This window comes from Hydra vulgaris, chromosome 02, assembly GCF_038396675.1.
Source record: "Hydra vulgaris chromosome 02, alternate assembly HydraT2T_AEP".
Lineage (NCBI taxonomy): Eukaryota > Metazoa > Cnidaria > Hydrozoa > Anthoathecata > Hydridae > Hydra > Hydra vulgaris.
In genome coordinates this window covers 46,964,644-46,989,238 of record NC_088921.1, presented here as the reverse complement: position 1 = coordinate 46,989,238, position 24,595 = coordinate 46,964,644, and the positions used below count along the sequence as shown (strand labels likewise).

At 29.2% G+C, this 24,595-nt stretch overlaps 1 protein-coding gene across 1 annotated transcript; it reads left to right on the top strand.

Moving 5' to 3' along the window:
• The first annotated feature begins 11,939 nt into the window (after nucleotides 1-11,939).
• LOC105850553 (octopamine receptor) lies at nucleotides 11,940-18,197 on the top strand. The gene is made up of 2 exons (XM_065791129.1): nucleotides 11,940-12,259; nucleotides 16,910-18,197. Exons 1-2 carry the CDS (start codon nucleotides 12,248-12,250, stop codon nucleotides 18,152-18,154), a joined length of 1,257 nt encoding a protein of 418 aa, XP_065647201.1. The 5' UTR covers nucleotides 11,940-12,247; the 3' UTR covers nucleotides 18,155-18,197.
• Nucleotides 18,198-24,595: the final 6,398 nt, after the last annotated feature.

The following is a 24,595-nucleotide window of genomic DNA, read 5'->3' as shown; positions in this document are numbered from 1 at the left end:
CATTTCGTGCACAGAATCGATGTTTTCTGGCACTACAGTCGATTTTGGACAACCTTCACGAAACTCGTCGGACAGCAAACTAAGACCACGATTAAATTCACTATACCAGCGATACACAGTGGTTTTTGATGGAGCTTCATCACCAAAATTCAAATTAAGTTGATTAACGCACTCTTGTTGTGATAATCCACGTCAAAAGTCGTAAAAAATCATCGCACGAAAATGTTCATGATTCATTTCCATTTTTTACCGAGGCGAAACTTTCAACTAAATATAAAATAAACAAATAGCGTTCGTATGACAAAATGTTCTGAGTACGTATATTGTCAAAAATGTCAAACTTTACGATGGAACCGTCAGATGGACTCACATGACATCAGTGTTGCCAATTCCAGAAATATAAATAGCGACCCTCGTATCTCATATTGTATCATATATTGTATCATATATTGCTAAAGTTGTATCATATATTGTATCATATATCGTATCATATATTGCTAAAGCACAAGGTAAATAATTAAATACATTAAAGTCATCTATACCCATAACTGAAATTATTGCTTTGGTTGATTTTGCAGAAAACTTTAAATTTGTCATACAAGACAAAATCCGGAGTTACCAATATATCCTGTAGTTATTTATGACAAGAATGATAAGAGTGCTACTATAAGTCAACCAAAGTCTTTATGTTTTATATTTGATGACTTAACACACGATGTTGGGTTTATTTATTGTATAGTAAAAAGAACTGTCCAATTTGTACAAGAAATGTTTCCAAATACCACAAAAATCCATTATTTCTCTGATGGTTGTGCTGGCCAGTGCAATAATTGCAAACATTTTTAAAATCTATGCCATCATGTTAAATATTGGGATGCAATATGAATGGAACTTCTTTGCAACATCACATGGAATTCACCATATGATGACATTGGTGGAACAGTTAAAATATATATATATGTATATATATATATATATATATATATATATATATATATATATATATATATATATATATATATATATATATATATACATATATATATACATATAATATTAATAATAATAATTAGAGATTAAAGTGCCATTATTTACAACAGTCACAATAGTGATGAAGTAATTCAGAAGCACTAAAACAAGTTAGCTATGAGTTTGAAAAAGCGTTTATAAAAAGTTCATATTTTAGTCTTTTTTTAAATGTTTCTAAAGAGGTTGAGTTTTGCGTGTTCATAGATAAACCATTCCAAATTCGAGGTGCAGTCATATAAAAAGAATTTGAGCCTAGAGAAGTTTTTTGTTGACAACGTGTAAGTTGACAACTGTCTAATGATCTAATTTTTTGTTTTGAAGTTTGGACTTCTAGGAGTTCAAATAAATATGCAGGAGATTTAGATAATAAAATTTTATATGTGATAACTGATATCTTATAGATTATTCTTTGATTTATTGGTAACCAATGAAGAGATTTCAGCAATATTTCTGAATTTAAATGAATAGGAGAACGGAAAACTATTCGAGATAAGCTATTTTAAATTCGTTGGAGTTTTTTAATATTTTTTTGATAAGTACCAGATAAAAGACTGTTACAATAGTCAAGCTGAGTGTTAACAATGCCACATGCAATTGTATTTGCAGCTTCTTTAGTCAGACATGGAAGAATGTGGCGAAGTGCACGAATATGGTAATTGCAGGATTTAATAGTGTTGTTTATGTGCTTGTCCATAGAGAGCGATGAATCTTGGGTGACGCCAAGGATTTTTACTGAACTTATCGTAGTTAGTGTTGTTCCAGAAATAACAATTTTTGTATCATTTTTATGCTTGGTAATTTGTTTTCTAGATCCAAATAAAACAGCTTCTGTTTTATTTGGGTTGAGCAGAAGTCCATTTTCTAGAAACCACTTCGTTACTGCATCAGTACACACATTGATTTCATTAATGCTATCTATGCCTGGGTTGATGACAGTATAAAGTTGGGTATCATCAGCATATTGATGAAGATTGGTACCGAGTTTAGCTATCAACGTTGGAGTTGCATCGGAAACAATATGCGACGTTTGGAACGGTTTTAACTCCGTTGGCTCAAGATATGTTAGCTAGCTGAGATGTTATATTTAGTTTAAAACTTACCAATCTAGCTGTGTAGTTTTAGTGAGACATGTTTCTTTAAGGAAGATATGGTTTAAAGTAAAAGAAAAAATATTAAGGAGCTTATAAGTGTAATTAATACCATAACTGATATGCATGCTAGCAAATTTTCCTAACGTAATTAACTTTTGGAACTAAATTGTTTATTTTCTTAAGCTTAAAAATATTGTTGATTTTATAATTTATTTTGTGACTTTGATTTAGTAATACCCTATTTGACAAATAATTTAAAATGATGTTGTTGTGCAACGTTTGAATTGATTGAAACACAATATTTAATAGTTATAAAATCATCCTTAATCAACGAAATTGATTAAGGATGATTTTATAACTATTAAATATTATGTTTAATAAATTTGTCAACAAAATGTTTATAATAGTATTGGAGTTAAATCCCGGTACGTTGAACACCGGTTTATCTCGACCTGTTTTCGTAGGTCCCTTGAAAGCAGAAACAATTGTTTTGCTTTGACTTTCTCTTTAGTTTAGCCAGAGACTGTCTATGTCTCAAAGACGTCATAAGACAACTGTTAACAACCTTTTTAAAAAACGCAAACTTGTTTGAAAAAATGAGCTCTGGGCATATTTTGCCCTATCTGTAAGGAAGTAGGCGTAAACTTTATTGTTAAATGGTCTTCCGCGGTGCTCTGTGACGAGACCGTTAGGTCTTCTTGGGGCACCTAAAACAAAAAATTAAGAAAAAAGTTAAGAAAAATAAGAAAAATTAAACTTTTAAAACTTGAGTAACATGTGCTTAAAGTTAAAGAAATTTTTCTTTAATCTGTGCTTAAAGTTATTTTGAAGTCATTTGTATATACAAATAAACAAAAAACTGAAAAACAGCGTTCATGCTTTTTTCATTTTGTTGTTTATTTGTATATACTATACTATATATATTATATCGTAATAACTTTCAATTACTTATTAGTAAATATTACTATTATGCTGATTAAAAACATTAGCCCCCGTCTGTTCAATTCTTTATTTTATAAAGATCGTTATAAAATTTTTTTGTTTAACTTTAATTTAAATTGTAATTAAGACCTAAAAGTCGCGATACTTTAAATGGCAAATGTTTAATCTTGACTATTGTTTTTACTTATTGGGTTATCAAGAACGCACTATGTGTTTTGGGGTGGCCAAAATGCAAAAAAAAGTTGTTTCAGATTTTTGAAAACTAAATTCCTACTGCTTTAAAATACTCAGATTATGGAAAATACAAAATATTTTTACTCTGGTGATAGTAATCCCAGAGAAAGTGACCATCAAAGTCAAAAATGGTTGCCAAATTTAAGTTTTCAAAAAAATATATATATTTTTTTTTACTTTTTTTTTATTATTTATTTATTTTGCCGTTCATAAATATTACAAAAAAGAAATTACAATAAAAGAAAAATCCTGGCCGGAGCAAGAAGAAGACAGGTTGTCATATCACCGAGCCCCGTCACACAAAAATTTACATGCACAATAAATGATAAAAGACAAAAAGACAGTATAAATACAAAAACAAAAACAAATCAAATACTTCAGCAATAAAATAATTTGTTGCTAACAATCTTCCAGCAGAATAATTTTAAAAATAAAAAAGTAAAAACGACAGAAAATCATGAAAGTTATAAAAACACAAAAAAAAAATGCGTTGTTTAATTAAAAAAAAACAAAAAAACAATATATGTAAACATAAGTATTTGGGCTGATTATTTAATATCATCAAAAATATGAACGAAAAAGACAATTTTATTTTCGTTATCTTTTATACTAATGGTTAGAAACCATTTTAATAAAAGCTAAAGAAAGTGATAAAGATTTAATTTATTTTCAAGCGATTCAGTCCAAACCTTTAAATTGTTTTCAAAAAAGGTATTTGAAATCTAATATATCGAATTCCATGTTCAGTAAATACCGTTTTGAATCATCCTTAAAACTTTGCAAAATGCAGTTTAAAACAAAGTTTTGTTTTTTACTAAAGATTGGAAGACATTTTTTCCAAACTAAAGGTTCCCGATATTGAATTTGGTACGAACTTAATTTAAGAAGGTTTATGGGAACCACAAAGTTATTCACTGAAAATTTGGTTGGATATTTATGGGAGATTTCATTAAAGTAGCATTGAAATGTTACTGGAGAAAACCCAAGTTTTGCTTTAAACATAAATAACATTACTTGATGAATATTAAGCTTATAAATATTTAAAGCTCCAAACTGACGTAAGAGAGGTTTGCATTGTGTTTTTCTATTTGCCCCAAATACTATCCTGCAAGCATGTTTTTGTTTACTATAAATTTTTTTGAGTTTAGTGTGATTAATGCTACCCCAGGAAATGTTATAGTATGAAAGATAACTGTGTATAAACGAAAAGTATAAATTTTTTAAAGACTCGTTATTAAGAAAAGGTTTTGTTCGGTATAACATGGCAATCTTTTTTGAGATCTTACCTTCAATATATTTAATATGAAATTTCCATGACAATTTTGAGATGCACTCCCAGAAAGTTTGTAGTCAATTCCCTTTTAATTATTTTATTATTGATTAAAAGATTGGGTAGTTTAAGAGGAATATTCTCGGCTTTACTAGGTTTATGGAATAGGATAAATTTTGTTTTCTCTACATTTAATGATAGTCGGTTACTTATAAACCACTCGTTGATCTTATCTAATTCTTCGTTAAATATTTTAAAAAGAACAGTAATATCTTTGTGAGAATAAAACAAATTAGTGTCATCTGCAAATAAGATAGTATTTAATACTTTTGATAATAAATATTAGTCATTTATATAAAGTAAGAACAATAATGGTCCCAAAATAGAACCTTGGGGTACTCCACAAGTTATTAAGTTGTTTATTGAGTCTTTTGTTTCTTTACATACAAATTGCTTTCTGTTAGTTAAGTATGATTTAAACCAAAGTAAATTTTGATTTTTAACACCATAGTTTTCTAATTTTTTCAAAAGAATTTCATGATTTACTGTGTCGAAAGCTTTGGATAAATCAATAAAAACCCCTATTGTATAGCAATCACTATTAAATCCATTTGATATATGCTTAACCAATTCAATTATTGCATGGTTAGTAGAATGATTTTTTTTTAAACCGTATTGATTTTTATATAAAATCTTATTTTCAGATAGATATTTATAAAGTCTGTTGTACATAATGCGTTCAATTAGTTTAGAAAAGCAGGGTAAGACTGAGATTGGTCTGTAGTTTGAAATATTGGTCTCATCGCCAGATTTGAAAATAGGTGCTATTTTTTCAATTTTTAGTTTATCTGGAATATGACCTGATTTAAGGGAGAGATTAAAAATATGGAATAATGAGGGTTCGTTAATATCAAAAACAGATTTAATTACATTAACATTAATTTGATCTATACCTGCACTTTTATTTTTTTAAATCGGTTAAAATCGGTTCTTCCATAATTAAATCAGTTGTTGCAAGATGTGAATCAAATTTTTTTTGACCAACTGGAATTTTCGCTGCTAGGTTTGGGCCAACATCAAGAAAAAAATATATTTTTGTTTTCTTGCAGTGTTCCGTGAATAATTTTTAATCTGCTAATTTATTTATATATTAAAGAGTATCAAATTATATACGTCTTAAGATGCTCAATAAAAATTTTTTTACTTTTTCAATTTTCATGATGTTTTAAGCCAAAAAAAAAGTTTAAATCACAACTTCCGTAAACTCGCAAAAAGTATAGAATCGAAAGGTATCGACCAAACTATTATTAAATAACGTGGAATTGAGTCTTTTTTCAAGATATTAAAAAACTTGCTGCGACTTTTTGCGATTATGCGAAAAATTGCTATTTGAAGTTTGGATTATAGCCATTTTTCAATTTTTTGTTTTCCCATGATATATCCATGAACAAAAGAGGGAAATATAAACAATGCTTTACTTTTCATAACTTCTAAAGTTTGTATGAGTGATGGTAAACAAGAAAACTTGATACAAAAGTTAAATGGAGTTAAATCGAATTATCAAAGGTTTTGGAGAGATTCATCGAGAAACACAGTTTTTTTTGAAAAGAAACACGAAAAATAGTAAAATCAAAAGTTTGAAATTGACTTTTCGTCATTAGAATTGGCACAAAATATAAAAGGCCGACCAAAAAAAGGTTTTAATGATATGAGTAAGAAAAGTAAACGTCGGATAATTGCAGGAGAGTGTACAAATTTAAATTTTGATTCAATTGAAAAATCATTACTTATAGTCCGTAGAAAAGCATATAATCAAAAAGGTTTTTTTTTTACTCAATGTGTTAACGTATGTCATCAAAAATCATAAAGTTCACATCATATGTTTGTTCAGTTGACAAATGACAACGATAAATTGGCAGCAAAAGAAGCCGCTGCAATAATAATTAACGTAGATCTTAGCGTATCTGGCTATAAACGAATCCAATAGGCATCTAAAATAAGATATCCATCTTATTCAATAGTTGAAAAAGCACTAAAGTTGTGTGGTTCACAGGATAATCACTTGGAAGTCAGTGATTTAAGAGTCAAAGTAGATTTAAAAGCACTTATGAATCATACCGCTGAAAGAATTGTGAAAATGAGGCAAAAATAAATAATGGATTATTTAGATATCAATAACATACTAAATGAAAATATGTTGCTTTTAAACAGTTGGGGTATGGATGAATTTACTGGGCAGGCTTTGTACAAGCAAGAGTTTTCCAATTTTGTTGACAGTCAAGATTCAAGCATGTTTGCAGTAGCAGCAACACCTTTGAGGCTTAGTGTGTCAAATTCAAAAAATGACTTTTTGTGTGCCTCTTATTGGAAGATTTTGTAGGCCAATTGAATTTTATTTCATCAAAGAAACTGCAATAGTTGTTTTAGGAAAAAAATATCAAATGGAAAATAAAATTTTGGATTTGCATTCAGTGAATATTGATTTGGTTAATGGAAAGTTTGTTATTATTGATTTCAACTTTATTTTGTGTATGATTAATGGAAAGGTTTTAGCAATTATACCAAACACATCGTCAACGCAGTGTTGTTGTATTTGCGGAGCTACACCAACTGCAATGACTTGTTTGAAGAACTTTTTAGTGGATTTACATCAAAATAAGGTGCACTTATCTATGGGATATCTCCGTTACATGCTTGGATAAAATTTCTAGAGTGTCTTTTACATATTTCATACCGACTCGAAATGGAGAGTAATTAAAGAATTCAAGACAGTCTACGATAACAAAAAGAAATTTATCCATCTCCGAGTTGATTTTCACACAGTTAGTGGAGCAGGAACATCTACCACCGGAAATATTTGCAGAAAAGCGTTCTCTGACCCAAAAGAACCAAGCAAAATATTAAGGATTGATAAGACAATTATTAAAATGTTCAGAAATATCTTAATTGCAATAAGTTGTCAGCAAACATTGAATCCAGAGTTATTTGAGCTATACTGTAAAACAGTATATCGTCGATATTTAGATGTATGATTGGTATAAAATGCCTTCAACAGTTCACAAAGTTCTTGCGCATGGAGCAGAAATAATGATAAACTCGCCAGTTCCCTTGGGAGTTTTAGCCGAGGAAGCATCTGAATGCCGAAACAAATATCACAGACGACACCGTAAACTACATGCTCGTAAATGTTCAAGACAAGCAAATTTTAAAGACGTCTTTAACCGTGCAATGAGATCATCCAATCCTCTTATTAGTTCTATCTCCATGGAATCTAGACGGACGAAGAAAGTTGTGCTCAAACTTCCAGAAAAAGTAAAGAGTTTTTTAATTTTAGAAGTGGACAATAAGGAAACAATGAAACTGACAGAACTAGAATCCTCAGGCTTAGAATTATCGGAATCAACAGAAATTATTAATTTAGAAAATGAAATAATGAACGATTTAGAAGCTACTGATGAAGATTATTTGCAAGATGAAAACATTGACGTGTGAAATAAATATAGCAATATTAAAAGTAAAAATTGTGAAAAATTATTACTTTGAAGAAAGTTTTTTAAATTTTATCTTTTTAAAAATTAAAACAAGTATGTAACCTTTTGTAGAAGTGCTAGTGTCCTCTTAGGTATTTATGGCCAACTATACAGTTTACTAATTAGGTCTGTGACGGTAATGGGTTACCTTTACAAGTTACCTGCTCCAACAAAACAATATAATTAATAATAAACAATATAATCAGTGGCGCGGCTAGTTGTTCGGAGTTGTTCCCTAAAAAAACAGTCATTAGAACCCAATAAATTTAAAAAATTTTCCTTTATTGAGTTTAACTATAAAAAAAAAGAAAAAAAAATTCGAAATTTTTTATAAAAAACTCTTAAAATTAGATCAAAACGCAGCGCCGTCCATGTGTTTGAACTTAATAAGTTAATAAATTGTTAGTTTAAATGACATAAAGATAAAAAAATTAAATAAAATTTATTACTTTTTTCAAAACTATTTTTGGCCACCCATTTGTATAAAATTACGACATAGTAGAGCGTTTTTGAAAAATTTGTTGTTTAACGAGATTTTTTGTTACCTTATATTTAACATATTTTCCACAATTCTCGTCAAAGATATATTTTTGTGTTTTTTTTTTAGTTTTTATACCTCCACAGTACAGTTGTAGTATCATCAGTGCTTTATTATAGAAGGAAGGGGGAGCCCTATAGCCCTAGGCCCCACGATTTTGGGGGTCCCGATTCAAAGTAAAAGATTTTTTATTAACTCTGAAAATTAAATCTTTTATTAACTTAAAAAAGCCAAAGTTAAATTTACTAGATTATCTAATTCGAAACAAAAACATAAAAATAAAAAAAAGACTGTCAACAAAAACACTGAATTAATTTTTTTTTCGTTCTTGGACTAACGGAGGAGCGCTACTCACTTCTACGAAAAAAATGACTAGATTAGTAGTAGCTGCGTCTTATATCAAAAATCAAATGTTATATTTTGTACAAATTGCTACAAAAAAATTTGCCTTTGGAAAATTATTAATGACTTGAATAATTATATTGTCTTTCAAAATGTATTAACGATAAAACTCTACAATTCTTTTGTACTTCCGCACAAAAGAATTCTTGTGTGAATGCTTATAAAAGCTGTAGCGCTAAACTTGTGAAAAAGAAGATTCAATAGAAAAAAAAAATAGTTTAACACTTCTCAGGTTATACAAATATTTTTAATATGCTAAGAAAATATAAAAGTGGAGCTTCTATAAGGAGATTAAAGAAAAAAAGTGAGTCAATGGTTCCGAAAATGGCATTTTTTTTTTCATCTAACCAAATCAATATGCAATTTCCACAAACTGTAGAAAATAAAAATGATGAAAGAAAAGATGAAAACAATAATACGGAAAATGAGGAAGCCTGCCTCGATCCTTCAAATAAAGTTCACGAAGTTGAAAGTGTTATAGGATTGTCAAATAACGGGAATTTCTTAGGCGTGTTAGAACTGTTGACTCAATTTGATCCAGTTTTAAAGCAACATATTGACACTTTTGCAATTAAAGACAAAAGTAATGTATCTTATTTGCCTAAAACTATTTGTGAAAAGCTATTTATTTAGTCTCAAAAGGTTTTAACGCGTAATATTGGCAAAATAAAAAAAGAAAAATACTGGGGATCTATCGCAGATTCTACTCCTGATATTTCTCACGTGAATCAACTTTATGTGATATTTCGTTATTATCTAAATGCCCACGTGTACGAGCGATTTTTTTGTTTTTTACAAATTAAAAGCCACGAAGCTAAATCCTTGATTACTGACGTTGCCGTGGACAGGCATACGATAATGCAAGCAATATGTCTGGTAAATATTCTGGATTACAAGCACGTTTAAAAGAGCGGAGTGAATTAGCTTTTTATATCCCCTGCACTGGACATTCTTTAAGCTTAGTAGGACAGTGCAGTGTCAGTGAGTGCATCAACTCTATCAACTATTTTGGCGTTCTGCAAAGTTTGTATTCATTTTTTTGAAGCTTCAACACACAGATGGGAGTTACTGAAAGGAAAGCATGCTACACACAAGCGCCAATCAGATACATGATGGTCAAGTAGATCAGATGCTTCAAATAGTTTAGTAGAAAATTTTGATGGGATTCATGCAGCGTTATGTCTTACAGCTTAGGATTTAGAAGAAAAGTCTGATACTCGTCATAAAGCTGTGTGTTTTTTAAATATGATTACTAAGCCAGAGTTTGCATTCACGGCTGTACTCTGGCATCACATACTTATGAGGTTTAATGAAGTTAGAAGTTTCTTCAAAAAGTTGAATTAGATTTGCATACAGCAAGCAGTATGCTTCACTAATTGACTTTGTGAAAAACTTACGAAACGACTTTGCGAGATTTAAAAATGAAACGAAAAAACTTAGCTCGTTTATTGAAAAGTCATTATTGACAAACTTGTGACACAACTAACTATAAGAAGTGATGGTTACAGCCACATAAATAAGTTATTTGGATTTCTGTCAAAGTTGTTAACTATTAGTATCATGGAATTGCAAGCTAGCACACAAAAAAAAAAAGTTGTTGAAGTGTACTCAAAGGATTTAGAAGATAGTTTAATTTTTGAAATATTACATATTGTATCATTATTAAAGTTGCAACCTCCGGGGTTTTTTTCTCACAAAATAGATAAATTTAAAACTAAAAATCGATTCCTCTGAATATTTTAAATTGGATTGTTGATGTATTTCCAAATGTTTATATAGCATATCGTTTCTTTTTAACCATTCCCATAACAAATTGCGAGGCTGAGAGATCATTCTCTGCTCATAAAATAGTAAAGAATATACACCGATCAACAATGCTCCATAGTCGTAATATAGCAAGATTAACTATTGAATCAAAATTGTTAGAAACTATGGATTTCAGTGATGTGATAGCTGAGTTTGCGGAAAAGAAAAGCAGAAAGAAATCACTTAATTCAATAAAATATATATAAAATATTAACTTAAATAGATATCAGCGATAACTTTATCAATAAAGTCTTTATTTTACTCATTATCGTCGTTGCCCATGAAAAGGGACCTCTTACTTTAAAATAGCCACGGGCACCGTAAAGTCTTAAAAGTCTTCACTTTGTTATTATTTCTAAGAAGGTCTACCAAGAAGAGAGCATTTAATTGTTTTTGAGGTTAAAGTTTTTGAAGGATTTATTTTTTATAAATTTTTCATATCGGTTTCTATACAGCTCTGTTGTTAACAACAACATAATTACACTTCATTTATATAAACGAAATAGGCCTAATTTACAAAAAAAAAGCTATATTGGATACATAAAACCTCCATACATACGTTCTCATTAAAAAAAGGAAATGCATAAGTTATTATTATTATCTTTTTTTTACATTGAATTTTCTAAAAGAGAAAAGAGGTTACTTTGGACCTTTTTTCTCTTTTAGGGTCTCACAGTTAATTTGAACGTAATAAGTTGTATCACAGTTACTTTGAACGTAATAAGTTGTATCATTAAGTCAAGAATGATTCTTAGGTTTGAGTCAAAATGGCTCTGTAGAGATTTTTTTAAGTTTTTTTTATAAAAAGATTAAATTAAAAAATAAAAAATGCGTTCTCAATAAAAAAACACCAAGTTCTTATAAAAAAAAACTTAAAAAAAAGTATTTAATTGTATTAATTTTAAGTGCTTCAAAATTAATACAATTAAATAAAGTAAATCAAAGGTTAACTAAATACATTATTGATGTCGCATTATAGGATCACGCGTTTAATTTAGAGAGTGTGGTTTGGTGCATTGTCAACACAAAAAAACAATAACTGCGATTACTAAAAACGAATTAAGTGCTATAAAAAGGTTTATTACAATAAAACACACAAAAATATTTGTGATATGTAAAGGTCATTTGCTCAATAAACTTTTATTGTTCGGTGCAGTTTGAAATATAAAATTTTTTAATTTACTTACTCCAACTAAGAATATTATGCAATATTTAAGTATTTATCGGATTTGAGCTCATCGTCAATTTAATTAAGTTCTATGTTAATAATAAACCAATATTCAGAAAGCTTTTATTTTTCACTGAAAGAAAAAAATTATAAGAAAAAAAAAAAAACCGCAAAGATAACGCAACATAAAATTATGAATTTGAAACGTTTTAGAAAAGCATTAAATCGATCAAAGTAATGAATGCTGAGGTAATATTTATTAGTCAGTTTTTTTTAACAAAGACAAACTATCAAACAGTTACAAAATACAATTATTTGTTTATCTACTAAAGAAGTATATATATACATATATGTATATATATCTTTGCATAACTATTTATGAAAATTGTTTATATAATCATGTGTAAAAACTATTAATAGACAAATAATGATTCGTGCTTGTATGACTTATGGTTGATGTAGGTATGTATTTCTTCGACGAAAAAAAAATCATTTTTATCCCAAAACATTCATTCATATATGTGTTAAAAATACCATGAAATTAAAAAAACATGTATTTCCATTGTTAGTTTTTAAGTGTCGAGTAGCAATATTTGGTTTTACAAAGCTTGATATTGTTTTCAAATATGTTATTTAAATGTAAATTTTATTATATATACTTTTGAATGTTATTAATACAAAATGATACAAATATAGGTCTTTGTTCCTATCCTCACTTCATACATCAAATTACATTGCAATTCAGCTAGTCAGCTGACAGTCTTCATTTAATAAAGTAACTGCTCGTGTATGATGTTGCATGATCACACCGGTAAGTTCCAAAAGGAGTTCACGAGTGTGATTATTTGTGTGAGACTTGCTTGCTCATAAAAAATCAAGTCATGATTTAGTTCGTGATTGCTCGTAAAAAACTAAGTAAAATTAAAAAAATATTAGCTTAAAAAAGGTAAATTCCAATGCCTTCTTTTGTATGTGTTTTTTATTATTGTTGTTAACAGCTATTTAATTTATATTCAAAAATTATTTTAAAAACAAAATATGTTTTTAAAATAATCCAGCAAATTTAAAAATTATAAGAATATATAAGAAAAAGTATAAAATGTAGCAAACACTAATATGCTCTGATCAACTTTCAAACAGCTATGTTTATTTTATAGATTTGTACCCACGCGTAAATATTTTATTATAAAGATTTAATGAAGTCACTATGAAAAGTCTTGTGTCACCACGCTACTTCTATTCACTATAAAAATAAAAATAAACATTATATTGTCAAGTTTAACACATTATTTCTAACTGCTATGAAGTTTTTATAATTTTATGTTTATTATTTAAGTTATTTTATAACAAATATATATTGTAATATTAGCGAATGAATGAATAACTGTTATAAAGAGTTATCTTGATTCAAATCACTGACGTCATAGGCGATGTTGAAAACAATTGCGAGTAAACTTGATTTAAAATTTTTAAGACCGGCGTTCTTATTTCAATTTTGTAAGTTTTAAACATGAAACACTAAAAGACCTTTAAATGCCCTTTAAAACTAGAACTAAACGTCACAATTACTTAAGTTTTACATAAAGACTTGAAACTGTTTTAACCAACTTCAAGAGTTTTTAACCAACAGCATGTGTAAAGTATATTTATTTATAAAACTAAGCTGCCGTATTGATGGCTTCCTTATTAACAGATTAAAAAAAAAAAACATTTATATCTTAATAATTAGCAATAATAATAATCTTGAAAATAATTTAAGGCATTGTATTCTATTGTTGAAGGTAATTTGAATACAAGGTACATTAAATGCAAGCTTATCTCCAGAATAGTAAACAACTATTGTTATTATCCTGCAAACATTAAGATTTATTAACATATTTTTATGTAGTGAAACATTTTTATGAAGTGGTCTCTTAAGATTTCTGGTCACTATTGTGTATTTTTTTTTAAATACTTTTTTTTTATAATAAAGTAAAAAGTTTTTACTGTTTTTAACACAACAAAATGTTGTCATACACTCAGGAGTGCCGAAAGCCTTCACGCCGGCCAGGACTGCAACCCTGATTGGCGAACTTATTTTTCTAAATATTTTTTACTAATTTTTGATCGAATATAAATTTTGCGGGAAAAACATGACAAAATTATAGAAATCCAAAAAAATTTATCGACTAATTTTTCATAACATAGAAATTCTTCTCTTTCAAACACTAATAGGAATGTGATATCAGAATATATATGACTATATAACTAATTTTATTTAAAACAAAATAGGTTTTGTATTCTGATATAAATATTTACTATTTTTGGATAAAAATATTTAAGTTAGTTGTGTGTGTGTATGTGTGGGTGGGTGGGTTGTGATTAAGGTGCTCCCAGAAACCTTTACGCGTTTATAATAGAGCACTGTGGAAAAGCATTTAATTAGGAAGTTTGCGTCTCCTTTCTTAACAATGTCACTTATTGGGTTAGAACTGGCGTCGAAACTGGACCTCTTTGTTCTGAGCCACAACTCTAACCACTGCGCCACGGCTGCATAATGTTCATCTATACCTGTCTCCTGGAAATGACAATCTGATTCTATATGCATAATGGATACAGATAGTATATTCCTACCCGTATTAAATCTAATCCGTCTTGGAAAGTCAATCTGGTCAAACATGATTCTATCTATTTTTATTTCTTTTGTTAAGTAATAATAAAATATGGGTAATGCCTTTAAACAGCAACCGTGTTTTAATTACAATTTTAATTTAGGTATTGTAGACCTATATTTTTTTTTAAATCAGAAAACAGCATTTACCATAGGTCATAAATTTTGACCTATGGTAAAGATCGAGAAGGCTATAAAAATCTTTTATGGTCTTCTTAATCAATTTCAACATATATATATATATATATATATATATATATATATATATATATATATATATATATATATATATATATATATATATATAGGGTCGTCCCGCAGAGGTCTTAAAAGATATGTGTGTATGGGGGGCTTGGGGTGGGTGAGGGGGAGGCAGGTGACGTGTTTGGTTTTTGCCGAGTAATGGGTTAGATACCCTTTATGACAATCCGATATACACACACACACACACACACACACACACACACACACACACACACACACACACACACAAAGGACTAGTAAACCAGAAGTTAAGGCATCGGTAAACAATACATTAAAGATTAAATAAAACACAGTTATTAGTAATTTGCACCAAAATATTATTTATGAATTACAAAAACATGTGAACATATTTTATTTTTAATGAGCCTAACTTACTAAAAAATACAGCAGAATTAATGACAAAGGAGATAACGTTACTTAATTGTTACAAGAACAATTCATTAAACTTGAAAAAGTCATACAAATACTTTTTACAGAATGAAATTATGACTACATCGAATTTGCTATAAGATCCAAGAAGCTTTTTCTAGCAAAAGTGCTACCGTGAAGCTTCTGTTTTATATCCGTGATATTCTGATTGCTTAAGTAACATATAATTGTTTACTATCAACGTTAAAATAAAATTTCATTGTAAAGGGTTTATTTATAAACTTAAAAAAGCAAGCTAATGACCATCAAAATACGCAATAAGTCTTAGTAGTTACCCCTTTATATTCAAAGGAATCTCAAAGATAATTAATTATCAAATAGTTTTTTAAGAAAACATAAAAAATTTTTGAAGAAAAAAAGAACTTACTCCAAGAATACGTTCTAAGATGGAGAGCTTGTGATATTTATACGCATGCTCTAATGTACTTTGACTGCTGATAGCTAAAAAGAAACCGATGCTAATTCTATTATAATTCTAATTCTTATTGAGTTAGTTTTCGCAAATACCTGGCATAAACTATCACATACGAGGTGTTTTCCTTAGTTAAAAAAAATGAATAAAAAAAAATACAGTTTTAACAAAGTATTTGCCAAAAAACTAACAGTGAATCAAAATTCAGATTGAAACTAAACATTATCCTAAAATCAAATTGTGGTGCGATTCTACGTAAACTCGAAACAAATCGTATTAGTCACATTGGACTAGAAAAAGCTAAACCATTTCATAGACAGAAATTTTCCAGGTCTTGACATTAAATTAGAATAATATATTCAACACTGTAAAAAATCTTATGCATTTGTTAAATAAAATCCACCGGAAAGGCTTTAAAACATAAAATACTCCAAACTAATATTATTATGATCACTTTAAGCAGTTCACTCGCCTCAAAGGCATTTTTCACTTGGTAAAAAAGGTTCCAATCCACATTTTTTTATAAAAGATTTTAAAATAAGCTAATTTACTTAACTTTAAAAATCTATTTTTTTAACAAAAGTTTTAAGCTTGAACTGCTAAAAAAGAAATTAAAGAAAAGATATATAATGAGGTATTATACCCCATAGTAATAAACGCGGAGTGTCGATCTACTTCTGTAGTCGACTAGTCCCGGTCGATAAAAGGTGTAGTCGACCAGTGCTAGATTTGCCCTTCTTATTACTAATCAATCTTTAATTCTAATAAAGGATATGTTTCTAGTCTTCAATAAGGTAGCTCTAAACAATATTACATTAATGAAAAAAATTTAACTTAGGGGTCGTCTATAAATTACGTCACACAATTTTTGACCGTTTTCGACCTCTTCCCCCCCCCCCCCATCTTTTCGTCACAAAATCTTAACACTTTATTTACATGTTTTGTATGAGTCGAAAACCACTTACCTCTCCCCCCCCCCCCTCCCCACAGAGTGTGACGTAATTTATGGACGACCCCTTACACAATTTAAATAAGTTTTTTATATTTTTTATTGTTTATACTATATTCAAAGATTACTTTGAAAAATGCTTACACTTGCTAAGCTTACAATCACACAGTTTTAATTAAAATTTGTTTATTATAGGATTGGTGTAAAAATGTTTCATCAAAAAACTATACGATATGTGACAAAGAGTATTTACTTGGTCATAATGTAAACGAAGACAAAGTTATTACAATTGTGATTGGTCTATTAATTATGGTGACATGTATCTTTGGTAACTTAGTTTTGTGCCTGCTACTTTATAAATACCGTCGGCTAAGAACTGTTCCAAATTGTTTTATTGCATCATTATCGATAAGCGATTTGATGGTGGGATTTGTTGCCATTCCTCTTTGGATTTCAGTAGAATTAACAACAATGCATCATATTAGTAACACGTCAACTTGGTTGCAAGTTATTGATATTTTTTGTTGCATATCATCAATCATTAATTTAGCAGCCGTCAGCGTTGAAAGATATTTTGGAGTCCGTAAACCGTTAAAACACCGCACTTTTATGAGTGCCAAAGTAACAAATTGTTTTATTGCATCTATTTGGATATATAGTGGTTTTTTAACGCTATTTCAGTTAATACCAGGCTTCAAGAATTATTTAATATTTATATTTATAATGGGGTTTATGCTTCCTTGTATAATGTTATCCGGATCGTATTCTGGAATTTTCTTTGCTGTTCGGTATAGAAAACGACGCAGGAGGTCGTCCTGCACTGTTAGTGAAATATCCATTACAAAATCTCTTTTTATTGTAACATCTGTTTTTATAACATGTTGGGTTCCATTTTTTGTTTATGCATTGTTGTTCAGTTATAGTACTTTATCGTTTGTTGACACGACTCACTTTGTTCGTTTTGAAAAGTTTACAAAATTGTTGCATTATTCTAATAGTGCTCTAAATCCAATTATCTATGGAGCATGCAACTTAAATTTCAGAATATGTTTTAAAGACTTATTTAAATGTTTGTTTAAACAACAAGATGATGTTAAAAGCAATACTGACGAAATGACGCAAGATTTAAGGAGTTCATTTTTTCGTCAATCAACAGCTGAGCGACAGTCGCTCCACCGTGAGTATTTTGACTGCAACGGAGGTTATTCTAGTAATATTCAAAAAGAAAGTCCATTAGTAAATAAAACTCGAAGAATTTCTAACGTTCCTTTACTAGATGATATTACAGAGGAATCATGCGTTATTCAGCAAGAAAAACAGAAAATTGAAAGTACACCACAAAACAATGAAACTGATGTCGAAACTAATAAAACAGAAACAAATATCAAATTACAAGGGTTTTCTAATCGATTAAAGAAATCACAAGAATCCAAGCTATAAAAAATTATAAATATTTTTTATACTTGAAAAAAATTTATTTAAATGGTTTTTTTTCTACAGTTAAATGCATATATATATATATACATATATATATATATATATATATATATATATATATATATATATATATATATATATATATATATATATATATATATATATATATATATATATATATATATATATATATAAAATTACGCAGTGATATTTTTATGCTAAAAAATGTTGTCTTTCAGTCACAAAATATTTTGTAAACTAGATGTAAATAACATTGTTTTGTCTAAAAATGGTTTTGAGATTCAATTACACAATGTCTCTATCAGTGTAAATATCGGTCTTACCTCCTGAATACTTCTCTATCAGTGTAAATATCGGTCTTAACTCCTGAAGTATCAGAATCTTAATCCAAACTTTTTATTTATAATATTCTTGAAAACTTTAGCTAAACTATTTGGCTCTAATACCAATAACGAATAACAACTAAAGCAGTTATTTTTATTTTAGTCATAGTCTAGAAGTCATGGTCTTGAAGTCATGGTCTTGAAGTCATGGTCTTGAAGTCATGGTCTTGAAGTACACACAATTTTTGTCCAATTATTGTTTTTGCTCAGTCATAATATTTATTCTTATTCCGGTTCAATTTAACTGTTAAAATTAAAATTTCAGTTCTAAAAATTTCTATAATAAATGCAGCAAGTATATTTATAGAGAAATTTTAATGTTACTTTTTACATTAAGAACATGTTAATAGAAATTTTTTGGTTAACACATATGCAAAATAATTCCGTACTCTTTTTTTTTTCCGTTCAAACTCTTTTTGAACAAAGAAGTTTTGTTATTTATCTCAAAACCGACTTGTCTTGAAATAAAGACAAGTCCGACAACAGCATTGGGCGTGAAATACCAACAGCTAATGGCCCTAACCGTCAATACTTATTTTTTCTGTTGATAACTTAAGCCAAACAATTAGGCATTCACTGTGTGTGATGTCTTGATCCTATTTCCGTATTTGGAGTATACATTCAATCAAAGAACTCATAATGTTGGGTTTCACTGCACTAATCTTACGTTTGAGGAGACGCCAGAAGTTTTCAATAAAATAAATTTTAGGTAACTTTCCTGACCAGTTAAGCAAAATAACGGTTGCTTGCTTTAGGAACTCAGTAACCCTTGCAGCCATTTAGGGTAGTAATCTTAACCGCAGAATTTCATTGTATTGATCCTGGGGCATGATTCCATTTACGATCTGAAAACAGCCTGAAATTTGAACAGAAATATCTCCCGAACCAAAGGTGGAAAAATGTTAAAAATTTTGTACTCAAGTAAAAGTACTGTTACTTTAGTGAAATTTTACACAAGTGCAAGTAAACGTAACTGGTCAAAAAGTTTGCTAAAGTAAGAGTAATAATGTTTTCAAGTACGCATTTCTTCATACAAATAATATGATATCAAAATAAATCATTTAATACTCATTTTTTCAGTTAAAGTTTTTACTTTGTTCTTCCAAAATTTGAAGAAACATACACAATGCTTCTAGAAAGTAATATCACACTCGTTACTTTTTTTTATAGTCAACTTTAAATCAATATAAATCGAAAACCAATTTTAATTTCAAGCTAATTTTTTTTTAAAAAAAAAGGTGAGACTAAATAAAATAAATATGTCAAACATTTGTCAACCTATTTTTTTTCCATGAATTAGAAGTTTGATGATTACCCTGAAAAAAAAAAAAAAGTTTGCAAAAGTATTAGCGCACTCAATTATAATTTTTTAACACACTAATTCAATTCCTTTCAGAAATAATTTTTTTGATTCTTGTTAATTTATCTTTTCTGATTAAACAGTCAATAAAAAATGTGACGACGAAAATGTCATTTTGAATACAGTTAGTTAAAATTTCAAAATTGCAACAACAAAAAAATGGGTTTAAAGAGCAATTGAAATAAAAAATCAATTGAAAAAAAAGTGGCTGGCATGAACTAAAGTGGTCTCAGCAAATGAGAAATTGGACGTCAGCTAACAATCAACGAATGCAGCATTAGAATAAAGCTCAAAAATTATAATGAGATTAGCACAGTCAAAGACGAAAGTTGCTCTTGTTCTTCTAAAAAGATGTCAAAAAGCAACAAAAATAAAGCAATTATGCTCGCTGAACGCAGCTCAAACGCGAGCGTAGCTGAAATTGTCTCGCCTGAATACAATAATATGTGCACGTCAAGTTACCCAATCAACTAGGGTTTCTCAAAAACAGTGGTTTTTAAAATTATAAAACAGCTGTTTTACTGTTTTATAATTTTCAAAAACAACTATTAATAGCTGTTTTACTGTTTTTGAAATTCTCACCCCTCCTCCTTTATTACCCCTACCCACCCTCCTTGCATTAAGCAGGCAAGAGTAAAAATTTTTCCAATAAAACATATCCTAAAATAGACTTTACATTTTATAATAGTATTTCAAAAATATAAGAGCTGGTAATGACTTATCTGAAAGTCGTGATCTTATTTTTGTACAAAAGTTGGCACATACCTCCGCATGTGCCAACTTTTAATAGTCTTTCAACATCTGTAGATGTAGACTTAATTGTTAATAATGCACCAAAAAGCTTTTGTAAGTTTTCTGTACTCTGGTCTGTATTCTTAAAAGAGTAAATTCAGCTTTTAACCACCTGAAATTGTCCTGCCCAGAAGGGACTATTGGTGATTCATTTTTCTTCAGCAACAAATTCAATTCCTCTTGTAGAGTTAAAATTTTATCTAATGGGTTACTGGAAGTAGTTTCAATAATATTAACGTCATGAACACCAAAAAGTCGAGATGCCAACATTCCTGCAAAAGTTATCATATCTCTGGATGAGGTTATTGTAGAGTTCTTCAGACAGCGTAATAAATTCATGACATGTTCAGGTGTTCATCAACTCTAATTCTCAAATTATCCATCAATTTTTTGCTAATTTCACTGATTACTAAAGAAATTTTCTCAAACATAAAATCTAAAATTGTGTCAGCGCTCAACAGAGTTGCATTTTCTCTACTAAGATTCTTTATAGCAAATTTAACGGGTTTCATTGCCTCTAGTAAGCCTTTCAAGGCATCGAAGTCTACATTATTGGCTAAACTTATATCTGCTTTAAATTCTAATAAAGTTTCTCGAATTACCGTCTCTGTCTTTAACAATGGCTTAAGCATTTCTGGTATTGTATTCCAACGAGTTTTTACATCAAGATGAAGTTCAATTTCTTTTTCAAGCAGAGCCTTGACTTTTAATTGAAAAACTTGATTTCGAACACTTGACAGTTTGATGTATTTTATCATTTTGCGTGAGTTCTTAACTAAATTATTGTAGTAATATAATCTTCACAATCATCGTTTATAAATTCAAAATTAGTGCCTATGTCAAAAGAATCATTTTCATTGTTATTGTGATCAAAGGGGTCGCTTAAATCTTCAATATCATATTTTTTTCGTATAAGGTGTGTCACATACTCCAAGATGTATACCATGATCAGGGTTGGCATTAAAAAACCCGCCCAATAAAACCTGGGTAATCTGGGTTTTATTTTTTTAAAAGATATTTAATAAGTTTATGAGCTATTATAACCAACATAAACATTATAACAACAATATCATTAACTAAAATAATTATCATAATTAAAATATCATTAACTAAAATAATTAACTATTATCATTAACTAAAATAATTATTAACTATTATTTTTAAATTATTATTAACTATTTTTAATAACTATTATTACCAATAATAACAGCTATCAGAGCAGGTTTGATAATATTTAAATCATTATCACAATTTTTATTCAAATATTTTTAAACATTGAGATTTTTTAACCTTTTATGTTATTCACCTCCCAAGGAGTTGTAGTGAATGTGAGTTGAATGAGTTGTAGTGGCCAGAGAAGACCATCATAGTCAAGGAGGCTACCTTATTGTGGTTACAACCCTCTCTAACCTCTTTAACTCCTAAACACAAACCTTTATATACAAGGCAGCTGCGAGGAGAAACAAGTTTCTTCATTTGAATTTCAAGTTCAAATTTGACACTTCAGTTACTAACTCCCATTCTCTAGCCTTCTTTTTCCAATTTCTCATTGACATTTTTAATTACATAGAATAATAATTTAAATTTAAAATAAATCAATACATATAGATTTGACGTGAAATATTTTTTTTCTATTACAGTTTTAAACTATATTTAAAAATCTTTTTCAAAATAATTTGAAAAATTCTCGTTATAAATTATTAAATAACAATATATAAAATATATTTTAAATAAAGTTAAAGTAGAATATTAAACTAATTTTCAATATCATTAAATAAAAATTTTTTTACAGATACGAAATAAAAATAAAACTCAATAAAACCCAAAACTACCCAAAAAACCCACTGGTCCGGGCTTTTTTAAAAAAAAATCCGGCTTTTTACCAACCCTGACCATGATTAAGACAAAATTGACTTATAACATTTAAATTTCGAACATACTTCTTGTTTACAGATGCTCCATCCTGAGTAGATGCAACCAAATCTTTTTCCATCGATATTCCAAACACATTTAGATGTTGTTTCATTATTTCAACCATATCAAGCGCACTGCATGAACCCAAAATTGGAATTAATTCTGTTTTATACGTGATATTGCTGTTTTTGCTTTTTCGTAAAAAACAGCTGTTTTACTGTTTCTGTTAAACAGTGTTCAGAAACCCCACGATCAACGATCAGCAAGCTGATTAAGAAAAAGCAACTCAGTTTGTACCTAGCAACAAAGAAGCCACTAATAAGCATCAAAGACCGTCTAAGCAAAGAAAGTGGTGCAAAGAAAGTACTGCATGGATTGTAGAGCTATAGTAATCGGAGAACTCTAATTTCTCGGAGAACAGTAATTTTCTCGGACAAGTTGAACGCTGGTTAGGGAGCACTGGTTTCTTACATAATGTTATATAAGAAGCCAGTGTTGGCTTGGCTTCTTATATAAGAATTTATTATATATAAGAAAATATTATATATAAGAAGCCAGTTTTGCCCAACAGCTGTTTTTTTTTAATTTCCATGGCCAGTCTTTTTTTTTTTTTTTAATTTTATTTAGATGCCCCAAGAAGTTTTTACGGTCTTATCACAGAGCACCGCGGATGAGCATCTAATTGAAAGTTCACGCCTCCTTTCTAACCGATGTCGCAAAACTTGGCCAGAGGTGGGGTTTGAACCAAGGATCCTTTGTTTCTCGGGCAAGTGCGCTACCACTGTGCCGTGGCTGCTCTAGTCTAACCCAGCACGGTGTTCACGGTTAAATTTATAAATTCTATGTCAAGGTTCAGCCGCTTCTTCTTCCATTAAATCAAGTGAAACTGTTAAATTAATGATGTTTCACCAGTATGTGCTAATATTTGGTGAATGGAAGCTGGAAATGGAAATGAAAGAATGGACCTTGAAACAAGTCTGTTTCCTTATAACTTTCATTAATGTTTTAAGTTTTAATGTTTTTGAGTGAAGTTAGGAAGACATTCCATTTCAAATTTTAATTTTTTTTTTAGAATTTTAAATTTAAATTTTAAAAAGAATTTTAAAAGAAAATTTAAAGCGAGGATTTACTATGTTTACATCTCATAAAAAGTACTAGGAAAAAACATGAAAAAAAAGTTGTTTTTTTTAATTATATATCCTAGTCAGATGCGATTTTACGGGAGGGGGTTACACCCACTGACAAGGTAATTTTCAAGTTATCGTCGGTTTTTTTACGAATTTAGTCGGCTATTTGACACAATTCAGTCGGTTAAATTTTCGTTTTGAGGACTTTTTTTTTTTTAAGAAGCTAGTCGGAACTTTTGAGGATTCAGCCCCCCCCCCCTACCCTCATTTTATTCGTAAAATTGCCTCTGCTCCTAGTTACAAAACTATTGGCTTTGAAGATGATCCTTGTATTTAAGAAAAAAATTATTTATTTAACGCATTTTTTTCATATATGCATAGCGCGCATATCTTCGCAAAATATAATGACAATTCTACAATGCTTCCAGAAAGTATTAGCGCACACGGAATTTTTTAAATTTAGTCAACTTTAAACAAATGTTATTCGAAAACAATAAAAGACTATTTGAACTTTTTTTTATTGTTCAATGATAAATGAAAACACAATTACCAAGTGTTTCTTTTTTATTATCTTTAATTTATTTAGAATACAGTAAGAGTGACAAATATTAGATAAAAAAAGGTGTGCAAAAATATTAGCGCACTTACAATCTTTCGAAGATTCTAAAAAAATTTAATATTTTATACGGCCACCTTTGTTTTTAAGACATGCGAAGACTTTATGTGGCATGGCATCTATAAGTTTTTAAATTATATCTTGTGGCACGGTATTCCACAACGCTTGCATTTGAGTCTTGAGCTGCCAAGCAAGAAAACTTGCTTTTTTACAATTTGCGGTCCATCCAAC